At 41.0% G+C, this 13,881-nt stretch overlaps 1 protein-coding gene across 2 annotated transcripts in view; it reads left to right on the top strand.

The window, feature by feature from the left end:
* srcap (Snf2-related CREBBP activator protein) overlaps positions 1 to 13,881 on the top strand; it is a 43,365-nt gene that overhangs the window by 19,644 nt on the left and 9,840 nt on the right. For both annotated transcript variants that reach the window (XM_023298646.3, XM_023298645.3), the window contains 14 exons: positions 1,655 to 1,984; positions 2,270 to 2,456; positions 2,557 to 2,726; positions 3,833 to 3,984; positions 4,118 to 4,333; positions 5,119 to 5,283; positions 6,377 to 6,532; positions 7,902 to 8,225; positions 8,621 to 8,796; positions 10,275 to 10,588; positions 10,667 to 10,869; positions 11,222 to 11,391; positions 11,488 to 11,684; positions 13,708 to 13,822. In XM_023298646.3, the coding sequence (XP_023154414.2) occupies positions 1,655 to 1,984; positions 2,270 to 2,456; positions 2,557 to 2,726; positions 3,833 to 3,984; positions 4,118 to 4,333; positions 5,119 to 5,283; positions 6,377 to 6,532; positions 7,902 to 8,225; positions 8,621 to 8,796; positions 10,275 to 10,588; positions 10,667 to 10,869; positions 11,222 to 11,391; positions 11,488 to 11,684; positions 13,708 to 13,822 (2,875 nt within the window). The remainder of the gene's footprint in view (positions 1 to 1,654; positions 1,985 to 2,269; positions 2,457 to 2,556; positions 2,727 to 3,832; positions 3,985 to 4,117; positions 4,334 to 5,118; positions 5,284 to 6,376; positions 6,533 to 7,901; positions 8,226 to 8,620; positions 8,797 to 10,274; positions 10,589 to 10,666; positions 10,870 to 11,221; positions 11,392 to 11,487; positions 11,685 to 13,707; positions 13,823 to 13,881) is intronic.

Here is a 13,881-nt window from a genome sequence, read left to right as displayed (position 1 = left end):
AAAGGCACTACAGTGATGCAGTCTACAGATACTGAACCGTACAATATTGTTGTCTTGTACAGTTACTGACATTGTAGTTTACAAAGACGAACTAAACGCATGAAGCTGTTGGATAGTAGTAATAAAACTGAAATGCTAGTTATTCAGCTATCAGTTATTTAGTTTTTCATGAATCATACAAATTATTAGATTAACCCCCTGAACCTTAAAATCCACCAGTTGGTTCGAAAAGTGTGTTATTTTTTTTCAAAAATGCCATAATTACACCATTTACCACAGCCAGAAGCTGTAAAAACAAATCGAATCAGTGGATATTTAACTTTCTCATGGGGAGTGAATGAATCATGTGTGAATCTGCGGTTGCATTGGAAAAATTAACCAAATCTGGGCTGAAAATTGTGACGTTTCATTAAAATCCTCTCATTCTACGTGTCTCTACATGCCAAAAATAAAAACATTTGTACCAGATGTTGTAAAAAAAAATTGAAAAATTGATGCAACCGGGAAGCTATGGGTAGCTCAGCTGTGACCAGTAGTCATGTGATGGAAAATTCTACGAATATCCAACTTAATAACAGATTAGATAGACTGAGAGGAAAATAAAACACACCTGAGTAATAAAACAAATGCAGCATGGATCAAGAAGATATATCCAGCATGGTGAAACATCTTTCTGGTGTTTATGTGCAGAGTAGTGTGAAATCTGTCTAGTTTGGTGAGGTTGTATAAGAGGTAACATTATACCTTTGTCATACTAAAAAAAGACATTTTTGAGTTCCTTCTATTTCTAGCCATGTTTCTTCTGTTTCTATAGAGGTGCAGGACTGAGTGTTGCAGGTAAAAATGAGCCCACAGTGACTAAAAACGTGACAGGAGCCAATAACTGCTTGAGTTTCAAAGGGTTAATTTGTTGAGATTTGTTGTCACATCAAATGTCCTGCATGTTATGGTATTGATTCAGTCATAGTACTCTAGTCAGCTTTGTTTTCAGCAGAAAAAACTCTGATTAAATCCACCGAGTGCTACCTGCTCAGCACCAAACAGCAGTGGCAGGAGTGGACCATTTAGAAGCTAACGAGTAGATATTTCCCTCGGGAGTTGCCACAGACTAAAACTAGAAGGACAGTGATTATGTGGTTCAGATTAATCTGGTTGACGGCTACAGAATTACAAATACATGTTTGTCGCGCCTTGCTTGCTAGATGTGTAAACAGCCGTATAGATTTAATAAGATGACTTATATCACAGTTACGTTTACAGCCCAGTGCAGCCAAAAATCTGTATGCATGGAAGAGAAACTATAGTATGCTGACAGAGTGGGCTCTCTGGCTTTTTCATTACAATTCTGTGTTTTGTTTTTTTTCAAAATTTGTTTTAAACACCACATAGGATGCATTGGTGTAAATATTTAAAAATCTACCAGTTCAAATTACAGCCAAGCCTCAGGCACTCGTAGACATACCCCCCCTGTTCATAGTATCTGGACCCATCTCAACTCAAGAACAACATTTTAACAAGACATTACCTACACAATCAGATTTCATGCAGCTTTAAAAGAATTGCTCCATTTATTCTCCATAGCCGTCTGAAATTCTGATGTTGTAAATTTCGGCTTATTTATCTAAACCTCTTCTCGCATTTTTGCCAATCACAGCCACCGGCGACTGCTGCTGACAGGAACTCCTCTGCAGAACAGCCTGATGGAGCTCTGGTCTCTCATGCACTTCCTCATGCCCCACGTCTTCCAGTCCCACCGCGAGTTCAAAGAGTGGTTCTCCAACCCGCTGACGGGAATGATCGAGGGCAGTCAGGAGTACAACGAGGGCCTGGTCAAGAGGCTGCACAAGGTGCTGAGGCCGTTCCTGCTCAGGAGGATCAAGGCCGATGTAGAGAAGCAGATGCCCAAGAAATACGAGCACGTGGTGCGCTGCCGCCTCTCCAAGAGACAGCGGTTCCTCTACGACGACTTCATGGCACAGGCCTCGTAAGTTAATACATTACAGTTCAGGAGAATAATTATTCTAGGAGATAAATAATGAAGATTTCTCCGCAGGAAGAGGGGAGAATAACCAGTCAAAGTTTATGGACAGCAATTAAATGTTTTCTTTACACTTTATAACTGCAAAAGCATGGTGGTTGGGATAATTTACACACACCATACTATGCTTCATGTGTTATTTTTACCCTAAGCTTCTTTATCTTTGCACAAATGCGTTCATTACGACTTGCATCGTGTACATTTTCAGTTTGGTTTCTCCCCTATTCACAGGACCAGGGAAACGCTGGCCAGCGGTCACTTCATGTCTGTGATTAACATCCTCATGCAGCTCCGCAAAGTGTGCAACCACCCCAACCTGTTCGACCCTCGACCGATCCAGTCGCCCTTCATCACGCAGCCCATCGTTTTCCATACGGCCTCCCTGGTGCAGGACGCGATGGAGGTCTCTCCTTTAAAGGTTAGCATTAAAGGAAACTGAAAAATAAAACCTGAAAGAGTGATGCACTGATTAAAAATTTGTGTAATTGATGCTGACTGAGATGTTTTTGCATCCTCAGCGCTGCGACCTTTCCATGTTTGACCTTATTGGCTTGGAGGGCCGTGTGTCCCGTTACCAGGCAGATGTCTTCCTGCCGCGCCACAAGGTCAGCCGCCAGCTAATCCAGGAGATCATGGAGTCCCCCGAACCCCCTCCGAGACCCAAACCGGTCCGCATGAAGGTCAACAGGTACAAACTACAGCTGTGGATGCTGCAGCGATTCATATGAGCACAGGTTTTGCAGGAAAAATAAATGAATTTCCTCCCAGTGAGATTAAACACACACCTCAGCGTCTGCCATTAGTGTGATTAACAACTCAATGCATCGGCCAAGTAAAGCTGATCAACATTTGGCAGTTATTTTATTCTTTTTGTCCACAGTGTCTGTTTCTTGACTAAATATTGCACTTCAGGAAATGGACAATGACAATTTAATACTCAAATGTGAGCTTTCTCCATCTTTGTAGACGCTCAGTTGTTGTCCAGCACCAAAAACCTGACAATCTGCCAGTAGATTTGATGTTAGCGTGAACAAATAAACAGCTAGTTATGGTCATGTATCAGCCCTTTTTTTTTTAAAGTGTGAAGGTAGAATCTTCATTTAATTTATCAAACATAAAATGGGAGAATTTTGGAGAAGCTCAAGCAGGTGGACATCAGTCAGTGGATAATGAACCAGGTTGTTGATGAGTATAAAAGCCAATTCCTAAATTTTTTTGACAGCATTTCTTCACGAGTCTGCAATAAACCTTTTGCATATATCTGCAGTCAGTCCACAGTTTGTGATGGTGTGGACTTTGTATGCACTGCAAGCCCCCTGATTGTGTCAGTGTCAGGAAAACAAATTATCCTCAAAACAAATGCTTCTTCTAAAGAGAGGCTGTGTGAGGAGATTCTCTGTTATCCAGACCTCTGCTATTCAGAGTTCTCACTGAAATAGCTGCTGCCGGACTTTGATTTGTATGCTTTCCATCGATGGTGCCCAAACACAGCGGGAAGTCTAAAATCTCCAGATAGCCTTTGCTGTGTCTGCCCACTGTGCTCGACACACCTCAGGAATAATCATCGACACGGTGCTAGAGCCCAGCTGCTTTATCCGGTATAAAGTGTGACGCTACTGCAGCCTTTCAGAAAGATCCACAGGAGCCTTGTAGTGTGAATAGAACTGCTGTGTGCTTTCTATGTCCTCATTGATCAGCACACATGGGTGTAGAAACCATGAATTGGCCTTAAGCTTTGTTTTATGACACAGATATTACACATGCAATGTTTAATCCTTCATTTGCTTGTTTTAGGATGTTCCAGCCACCTCCTAAAGGTGATAATCGACCGGTGCTGCTGATGAACAAACCTACATGCTCCGTTCCGCCTGCCGCTCAGACACCAAAACCTCCTCCAGTCACTGAAGTGGCCTCAACTCCTCCACCTGCTCCTGTAGTTCAGCAGGGTAAGGCTGAAGGGAAACTTTCAACAAATACGAGTTCAAGTAGCAGCAATATTTGAACAGGTATCCCAGAAAATTATGTGTAGTTGCTGACAATTAATTGTACATGTCTCCTGATGCTTCTTCTGTCCTTTAGTGGTGTGTTCAGTGGCACTCACGCCTCCTACTCGCCCGTCTATGCATCCCACGGCTCAAACAGCAGTGAGATCCAGCGCTCCCAAACCAGTGCTGACCGTTCGTCCTCCCGCTGCTCCCTGCACTGCCAGCATTCCTGCTCATCCCAGTCCAAACCCCAGCAGCGTCATGCCCCAGAGGGTTCTGCTCAGTCCAGATATGCAAGCTAGGTTGCCTTGTAAGTGCGCTGTTCTTTCCTTTGTTCTGTGTATTGTTTGCAGGAGTGTTTTGATCGCGTTTTGAAGTGTGGAATCCCATCCATTTCTCCTACAGACAATGTTAGCTGAAGAAGAAATTGGCATGAAAGTTGATTGATGATTAATAACTGCATTAAAAAATAGCTTTTTTTTTCCTTAAAAAGTAAAAAATACAGGCTTGTGTAATAAAATATTCAGTGAAGCATGTGCTTGTTGGCCACAGACATCCAGTCGCAAAGGTTAAAATTCTCAGTTTCATGAGCTGCGAACAGCAGGTGGAAGCTAAAGTTTGAGAAATCTGAAAAGCCGTGGATCAGCTGTGGCTGAATTCAACGACTTTGGCGTCTTGAATTTACTCAGATTAACACCTTTGACTGTCCTTGTATCTATGGCAACAGCAGAACAAGGATCATGGGTATTGTAGTATTCAAAACTGTCCTCCACTTTCAAATTACAGGCAGAACATGATGTGTCAGAAAGAAAAGCTGAAATAATTAAAACTGGTGGACATAATATAAACCTGTAGGGTTGTTACAGTATACTAGGGAGTTTGTGCTTTTGTGTTCAGTGAAAGTAGAAATATTTGTAGAAAAACTGAAGACACAATGGGGAAAAATACCCCGTACAGATGCGGACAACCACGAATATCAAATGAGGAATAAAACATAAAACTCTGTTATGATTAACTCATATTCAAACATTGACTCAATTTGTAGTAAACTAAATGTAATATTATTTCTAACCCACGTTTCTCTTGTTTTCTTAGCTGGTGAGGTCGTGAGCATTGCCCAGCTCGCCTCCTTGGCAGGGCGACCGGTGTCGTCATGTCAGGGCAGTAAACCCGTCACCTTCCAGCTTCAGGGCAACAAACTGACTCTGTCTGGAGCTCAGATCCACCAAGTCCCAGCAGCTCCCCCTCGCCCAGTTCAAGGTTGGTGCTACACACTTACTGAGAGTTGGCTTCTGTCTTTACAAGTAGTTACACAACTGTAAGATTTAATGATAAGGCAGTAGTATATTAAAGTTGTATTTTTCCTTACGATAATAGTAATTGTGTAAAAATAGTGAATCTTATTAATGCCTTTAAATCAGTTGTGTCTTTTGTGCTTGATGCCACACATGAGCATCTGTGACCAAAATAAAAAGTTCAAGAAATAGTTCCTGTAACTTTCCACACATCTTCACTGGCAGAATGTTTCTCTAGAATAAGGCCACGCTCCAGGTTTACTGGTCAGTTAGTAGGCTGATACGCTCTCATCTCACCAAATTCTCATTGGACAATCACCAATGTTACTCTACGTCAGTAGCCCTCCAAAATTAATCTTTTTTTTTTGTGGTCCAACCTAATGGTTGGTTGACTCCTTGGTCAAATGTATTTAATGTTTACTGAACATTTTCTTGGAGTTGGCTTGCAACTAACTGACACCAGATTATCTATAAACAGCAGCGAGCTTGTCTGTGTTTTATTCCTCAGTAGTTCTTGAGCTGGAGTTACCAGCTGCTACAGATCTGTTTTTGGAAATCATCATTTCAGAGTAAAACTACAAGGTTTAAATGATTCAATATGCAGCAAAATACTAGCTTTTTATGTTTATTTATAATTAATTTAGGCTAAAAAGGCAGGTATAGTAAACTTAGCGGTGTGATTGATTCAGGTAATGTAGAAATTTCACTTGCTTGAAGAGTAGGTACGATTTCAGTCAAGCAATTATATCTTTTAAACTGGATCAGGATATGTCAGAATTCTTTAACCTAATTTGTATTTAAATTATATTACTATAATATACATTGAAAACACAGATGATGTTGTTTTGTCATGAAAACAAAAAATAGGTGCTGTAAAATTATTTAATCTTTCAATCTGAACACAGCAATTCAGATTATTTCTTTTGCCATAATTATGTCATCTTCGGTTTGATTCATCAGATTTACACAAATATAATCTCCTAATGAGGAAATAATTGCAGTCTTTTCAAACGATGATGTTTGATGGTGTGGTTACTCACCAATCACTCACTCTGCAGGTAATGTGATGCACCTGGTGTCCAGCGGGGTGCAGCATCACCTCATCAGCCAGCCCGCTCAGGTGTCTGTCCAGAGCACCGCCAGCACACACCCTGCAAACACACCCTCCACTGCTGGTCCAGCAAACCGGCTGCCGAACAACGCCTCCGCTCAAGGTATGAAACCCTCCTTCTTACTTTCATCTTCAGCCTCTTTAACCACACTGAGGCTGTGTTTGAAATCAGACACTACACACTAGAGCACAATATAGAGTGTTTGCCATTTTGTAGAGCTGTCTGAATGTTAAGGTACAAGTATTACACCACATATAGTGCACTCAAAGTATCCAACAATGCATTGTGAAAAGTAGTGTACAGCCGATGGTCACTAACCAAGAAATATGTACCATCATGCATTGCTTCAAAATAGAGCAGCAGACGGACAAGAGAGCCAATTGGTGATTTCTACAACAGTTCAAAAGACAGGTGTATAAGGGCAGTTTAGGATTATATCATAAACACAGGACAAAAACTGCAGAGAAACATTATACAGGGGGTCCTCGGTTTACGACATCATCAATGTACGGCATTTCATCGTTACATCAGAACTTGTTACGTGGAACTAGTTGATGAGCGGAGCGGATGAATACGTCGTCGTGTGGCACTATCAGATGGCTTTGTTTACATTCTCCGGTGGTACGCCACCTTGGACTGTGCTACATTCACTAACTTTAAGCCCTTCATTATGACTCCCAAATGTAAGTCAGACTCCTCTGATGCTTGGAAGAAAAAGAAAGCCGTCTCCATGGAAGTGAAAATAGAATAAAACGCTGGGAACAGGAAGAAACACCGACGAACATCAGTCAAGTTGTAAAAACAGGTCAACATATTGTATCTAAATAACTACAAAAACCCTACAACTTAGCTCCAGAATTTCCCAGCTCTGTCTCTCTCAACACACACACACACTAGGGCTGACTCTCAGCCAATCAGAGGTGAGCTAACTAAGTATGGCACGTTCACTGACATTCAGTAAATCTGGAACTCAACAATAAACACTGAAACTTCAACAACAATATCAGTCCATTACAATATTCTGTTATCTTGCAAAATGACTCATACATACATGAAAGTCGTTGGCATTCATGACTTTTCCAGACGAACTGATCGATATCGTGATGCATGTAACGGCTTTGTTTACATTTTCGTTGGAGTTCTGACTTACGGCGAAAATCAGCTTAGGTAGATCAGTAGGAACGGAACTCCAACATTAGTCAAGGTACCCTATATATAAAAGATGATATTGCAACAAATTATTGCACATAACAACACATAACAGTACAATTATTGCTACATTACAGTCGCAGCGTCAGTAGAATGTGTATGTAAAAGAGAAAAGTGCAACTGTAAATGTGGTAGACCAGTGAGTTTTAATACTGCATTGTACAGTCTGGCTGACGTTGGAATGACTGGATGATTTCAGACACAGCCAAAGTGTTTTCTGTGATTACCAACTGGAGACGGTTTTCCTGTGTTTTATTTTCAGTGCCCTCGTCTGTGGTGAGCAGCCCCGGCGTCGTGAAGATCGTTGTGCGTCAGTCAGCAGGCAAGGAAGGCGGGCCTGTGCCCACTCTGGCCGTGGCCCCTTCCCCTCGCATTGCTCCTCAAGCATCCCCTTCCCTGTACCCCAACACAACCCCTGTCAGGAACACTGCTCCACTGCAAATTGCCCAGCGCACCCCCGGCCCTGCTACCGCCACCTACACCATAGCTCCTCCCAGAAACCCTAGCTCCACCCCGAACCAGCCCCAGGCCCCTCGCCCCGTCCTCAAAGTAGTTCAGCCTCCTCCAGCAAGCGCAGAGCAGCCAGGTGAGAGAACGATCTCGAGCTGTAGTTCATGACGCTGTGAGCAGGCATGCATGGCACGCAGAGCTTTTGCAACTAATCTGTAGGAATTTATCCTCCCTACCGTCCTACTTGATTTTTTCAAATCTGCTTAGATGTATGCCATGTCATATAAGACGAAATGCGCAGGAAAGCTTTGACAGTCACACAAAAATATATCAAAACTGGTTTAGCATATGTTAAGATTCCCTTCAGACAGATTTTAAGCCATAAAAAAATCGGTCAGATACAGATTTTCCACAAAAAGGCTAAATTAATGAGCCAGAACTTTGAATTTTAGGAATAAACTGTTTCAAAGTGAACCATGTTACTTACAGCAGGCATGTTTTGTGCTTTGCTTTCTTGTCTCTATTCCTCAGCTCCAGCTCAGGTGACCTCCTCATCCTCTACGTCCAAGACTTCAGCAGCAACACGGGACAACAGCAGCAGCAGTCAAACACCAGCCACCACAAAGTCAAAGCCCAGTCTGAGTGCAAAAGCCTGCCCTCCACCCAGGAGGATGCCTTGCCCACCTCCACGCTCCCCTTTCTACATGGTAAGCAACGGACCTGCAATGATTCATCAATTAGTGCTCAGCTAATTACATAAATCAACAACTGTTCTGATAATTGGTTAATCAGTTTTTAAGAAAAACAAGTTCTCAAATGTGAATTTTTTCTGGTTTCTTTCCTCCTATGATGGTAAACTGAATTTCTTTGGGTTCTGGACAAAACAAAACATCTGAGGGAGTTATCTTGAGCTCAGGGAAACACTGATTGACCTTTTTCATATATCAAACAATTAATTGATTAATCGACAGTGAAAATAATAGTTAGTTGCAGCTCCAGAAAGCAGGTTGTTTCTCACCACTAACACACCTCAGATAAAACATGCCGGAATACTTACATTTCTCTATATTTAGCACTTCTATAATCAATATTTGTATTTGAAATAACACTGTAAGCAGCTGCTTTAAGTAATGAGGCAACAGGAAGTTTTTTAACTCAGTGTGCAGCCTTGGATTCATGAAGTCCTATATTGAATTTCAGCTTGTTTTTTTAACTGTCCAGCTGCAATTTTACTGTTTTGGTTCACTGTTGTTGCTTTTACAGCATCAATTTTTGGGTGTTTACTGCGGAAAAGCTGTTAAAAAACGAAAGCATCAAACAGCAGACCGATAGAGTTTGTTAGCAGCTGGTGAACAACATAGTGGCGCTTTTATCAGGAGCTGGTAAAGCTCAAATACAGAGATAAAATATATATAATTGGGCTGCATTCAGCAGTTGGCCACAGACATGACTACAAATTAATGTTTCTCTGTGTAAATAAGAAACTGTTTGCCAAGTTTGTCATATTATCTTTAACCCTCGTGTCGTCCTGTGGGTCAAAATTGACCACAGGACACAGAAAAAAATTAAAAATTCACAGTGAAACCTCTGATGTCCACATTTTCAACATTTTTGGGAAATCTTTGAACATTTTTTGGTGGAAAAAAATGATAAAAATGTTTCTTAACAACATTCACAAAAAAATCAACCAAAATCCAGCGAAATTCGCTGGATTTTGGTTGAAAGAAAATATTAGAAGTTTTACTGATATATATGGAGTCACTTTAGATATTTTTAGGATTTTTTTGGAAAATTTTGATTCATTTTTTGAAAATATTTACAAGAATTTTCTTGACAAATTTGGGGGATTTTTTTATAAAATGAAACGTTTAAGGGAAACTTTTGAGGAATTATTGGAATTTTCTTCCTGAAGGTTTTGCAAATTTTCAGAAATTTGGGGAATTTTTTTGCTGAATTTTTGGATTTTTTTTCCAGACAAGTAAACAATATTTTTTGGTGCCCATAAATGAGGACAAAAGGAGGGTTAAAGGTCTGTTTACCGCTTGTTTCCACTGCCTCCATGTGGCCAAAACAATTACAGATGTTTATTCAATTATTTACGATATAAAGGCACACAATTACTGCCCTTTTAGCTGCTTGTGTTCCAGCTCTTCGCCTGTCTTTTTACATCTCTCTCCCTCAACAGTCATGGCTGGCAGATAGCCACAAACAGCAGCGCAACAGCCGGCTGGACTTTATCCTTCGAGTCAACGAGCACCACTGTGGGGCAAAACCCATGTACGGTCGGGAGGTGTTGGACTTCCTGACTTTTCTGCCCGGCCCTCGTCCGTCACCGGCCGCCCTGAGCTCTCAGCCGGACTGGAGCCGCTCGGGTCACAGCAGCTGTCTGTACGCACAGCAGCAAAACAAACACGACTACTGGTTTCAGAGCCACGCCGTCAGAGAGGCCATCCACAGCATAGAGGAGCGGCTGGAGCTGCTCACTGATATCATAGACAGGTAGATAATCAGTTTCCCTGTTGATGCAAGAGCTTTAACTGAAGGAAAAGACTCACGAGCTTTCTTCTTTTCGTTTAGGTTTACATTTGTGATTCCCCCAGTGGAGGCTCCTCCGATCTCAATGCACTGCTGCCATCCTCCTCCCTCTCTGAGCCACAAGCAGGCGGTTTTCTCCTCCATGTTGTCAACACAAGTTGTTCCGCTCACCGGCAGCCTCCACCACATCCAGTGTTACATGAGGACCCAGTTCCCCGACCTGAGGCTCATACAGTACGATTGTGGTGAGTGGTCTAGATGCCTTTTTGCTACAGGAAGTTCTGTAACAGTTCAACATCCAATGTAAGGGATCAGACCTGCAGATTTTGCTCAGCAGGCTCACAATACCCCGTTAAAGTGCTCCTACCTTGTTTTGTTTTGTTGATTTGTCCTTGAATTTAGTTTATTTTAAGTTACATATTTATCTGTGAATCTGTAGAACATCTTCTGGCCCTGAGTGACTAAAATGAGCAGGTATAATGTGATAAAACACGTGATTTAGAAAAGCTTCACACCTAAAAGTCCAAATCCTTCTTTTTTTTCGGTTCCTGTGTGAGTCGGTTTTCCTAAATAATTTCTATACCTGGTTGTGTGCAGGTAAGCTTCAGACTCTCCACACTTTGCTGCGAAAGCTGAAGACAGGAGGCCACCGGGTGCTGATCTTCACTCAGATGACACGCATGTTGGATGTGCTGGAGCAGTTCCTCAACTACCACGGACACATCTACCTCCGTCTGGACGGCAGCACCCGAGTGGAGCAGAGACAGGTGGGTACTGACAGCATTTCACTCCTGAGCAAAGACAGCTCTGCTCTGCTGTCTCTGATGCTTACTCTCTGTGCACCTTCGTTCTTTCTCCCTCAGGCCCTAATGGAGCGCTTCAACGCAGATCGTCGCATCTTCTGCTTCATTTTGTCGACTCGCAGTGGAGGTGTTGGTGTTAATCTGACTGGAGCCGACACCGTTGTCTTCTACGACAGCGACTGGAACCCCACCATGGACGCCCAGGCTCAGGACCGCTGCCATCGTATCGGCCAGACCCGCGATGTTCACATCTACAGGTGACGCTTTTTTAATAACTTTATATCACAAAATAAGAATACACTACCGTTCAAAAGTTTGGGGTCACTTACAAATGTCCTCATTTTTGAAAGAAAAGCATTTTTTTTCAATGAAGAAAGCATTAAATTAATTAGAAATCCAGTCTAGACATTGTTAATGTGGTAAATGACTATTCTAGCTGGAAACAGCTGATTTTTAATGGAATATCTCCATAGGGGTACAGAGGAACATTTCCAGCAACCATCACTCCTGTGTTCTAATGCTACATTGTGTTAGCTAATGGTGTTGAAAGGCTCATTGATGATTAGAAAATCCTTGTGCAGTTATGTAGCACATGGATAAAAGTGTGAGTTTTCATGGAAAACATTGCTTGAGTGAAATCAAACTTTTGAACGGTAGTGCGTTAACTTTAACTCATTTAGAGCAACTTTAACTAATGTAGAGCAACATTATCTAATATGAAGTAACTTTAATTAATACAGAGCAACTTTAACTTTTAAAGTAACCCCAAACTTTTGAACGTTAGTGTAGATTACAACATCTACACCACAATGAAAACTTAGACTCCAAATTTTAAACCCAGAACCTCCACCAGCAAAAACCGCAGCAGCATCTGTCTTTAAAATGAAGTGAAGACAAGCGTTCATTATAGCTCAGAAACGTTCATCATGTCTTCTTGTTAATACAGTAGCTTTGAGTTCTTTTGTTCAGACATAAAATGATTAGATAAATGTTGATTACCTTCTTCAGAAGTGTCTCACTGACAAAAGTTTTCGCCAAAACTGTCAAGAAGGTAATCAACATCTATCTAATCATTTATCTGAACAAAAGAACTCAAAGCACTCATCATGTTTGGTTCTAAGATGGACCAAGAACACACAAAACCCACCTGTAGAAATGATTTTCAGAAAGAAAATTATAATGGCAATAATGATCCAAAGGGTAAAAAAAACAAATGAAGTGTGACACAGACAACATGAAGACTACAGCGGCTTAAAGGAAAATCACAAAATCTGCCCAACTTCCCCATGATCCAGCTAACAGATCTGAACTATGTGTGTTCAGCATAGATAAATATTAGAGCTGCCACTAATGATCATTTTCTATCAATTATTTCACGGATTAGTCATTAAATATAAAAGTTTAATTTCCTCCAAAAAATCTAATCAACCATTTAATTTAAATCCATTCTATTTTTTAGTTTTGTGAGTGTATAATGCAGCTATAAAGGCTAACAAAGGTTGAGCAGATAGTTTTGCCTTTTTTGTTGATGCACCTTCCAGAAAAGCTCCTGTCTGTTTTCTCTTTAGGTACTAGTGCGTCCGTCGTATATAATTGAAATGTTGCAAAAAGTGATCAAAAGTCATCTTTTTTTAAAAACCAACAAGGCTCAGTTGACAATTTTTTCTTAAAACAGAACTTACCATTTCTCTGGTATGATTTCAGCATCTGATGGTTTGTTATTGCTGTGTTTCGTAGAGAGAAACTAACATCTCATCTGTTCAGGATTTAAATTAATGCATCTGTAGTAAATAAAATAAAATAGTGTACAGGTTCTAACATCTGTCATTTAAGGAATGTATAAAAATAAGGCACGTCTTTCTGATTCATCTAAAAATCAGGCTTTTACAGAGAAATCTGTAGCTTTGTGTGGTACATCTCACCTTTTTGGGGGCTACCTTTTTGTTCTGGGATAATCAGAAGTTTTTCCACATGATCCAAACAGCCCATAAATGACAGAAGCCAAAAATAGCTGATATTATGATGCTGCAATTAGATCGTGATACTGAAGAAAAGCATTAGTTACAATTAAATGATGCATTTAAGACAAATCTAAATATGTGTATTGATGTCGACACTTTTTGGGTCAATGTCAAACCTTATGCTCCGTTTGTTTCCATTTAAAGCAAAGAAAAATGACAAATTGTCACATTTTGTTTCACAATTTTCTGCTTGAAATGATCAAAACAGCTGCTGGAAATGTGACTTCAACAACCTGCGTGTTTTTATGTTCCTCTTCAGGCTGATCAGTGAGCGCACAGTGGAGGAGAACATTTTAAAGAAAGCCAACCAGAAGAGGATGCTGGGAGATATGGCGATAGAAGGAGGAAACTTTACCACCGCCTTCTTCAAACAGGTAATTTATTTACAGTTTTAGGCATAAATGTATTTCAACGGACCGTATTAGCTTCTCCG

The sequence above is a fragment of the Amphiprion ocellaris genome, chromosome 18 (assembly GCF_022539595.1).
Source record: "Amphiprion ocellaris isolate individual 3 ecotype Okinawa chromosome 18, ASM2253959v1, whole genome shotgun sequence".
Taxonomy (NCBI): domain Eukaryota; kingdom Metazoa; phylum Chordata; class Actinopteri; family Pomacentridae; genus Amphiprion; species Amphiprion ocellaris.
The sequence above is the reverse complement of the archived record's forward strand: the minus strand, read 5'-3'. Positions and strand labels throughout refer to the sequence as shown.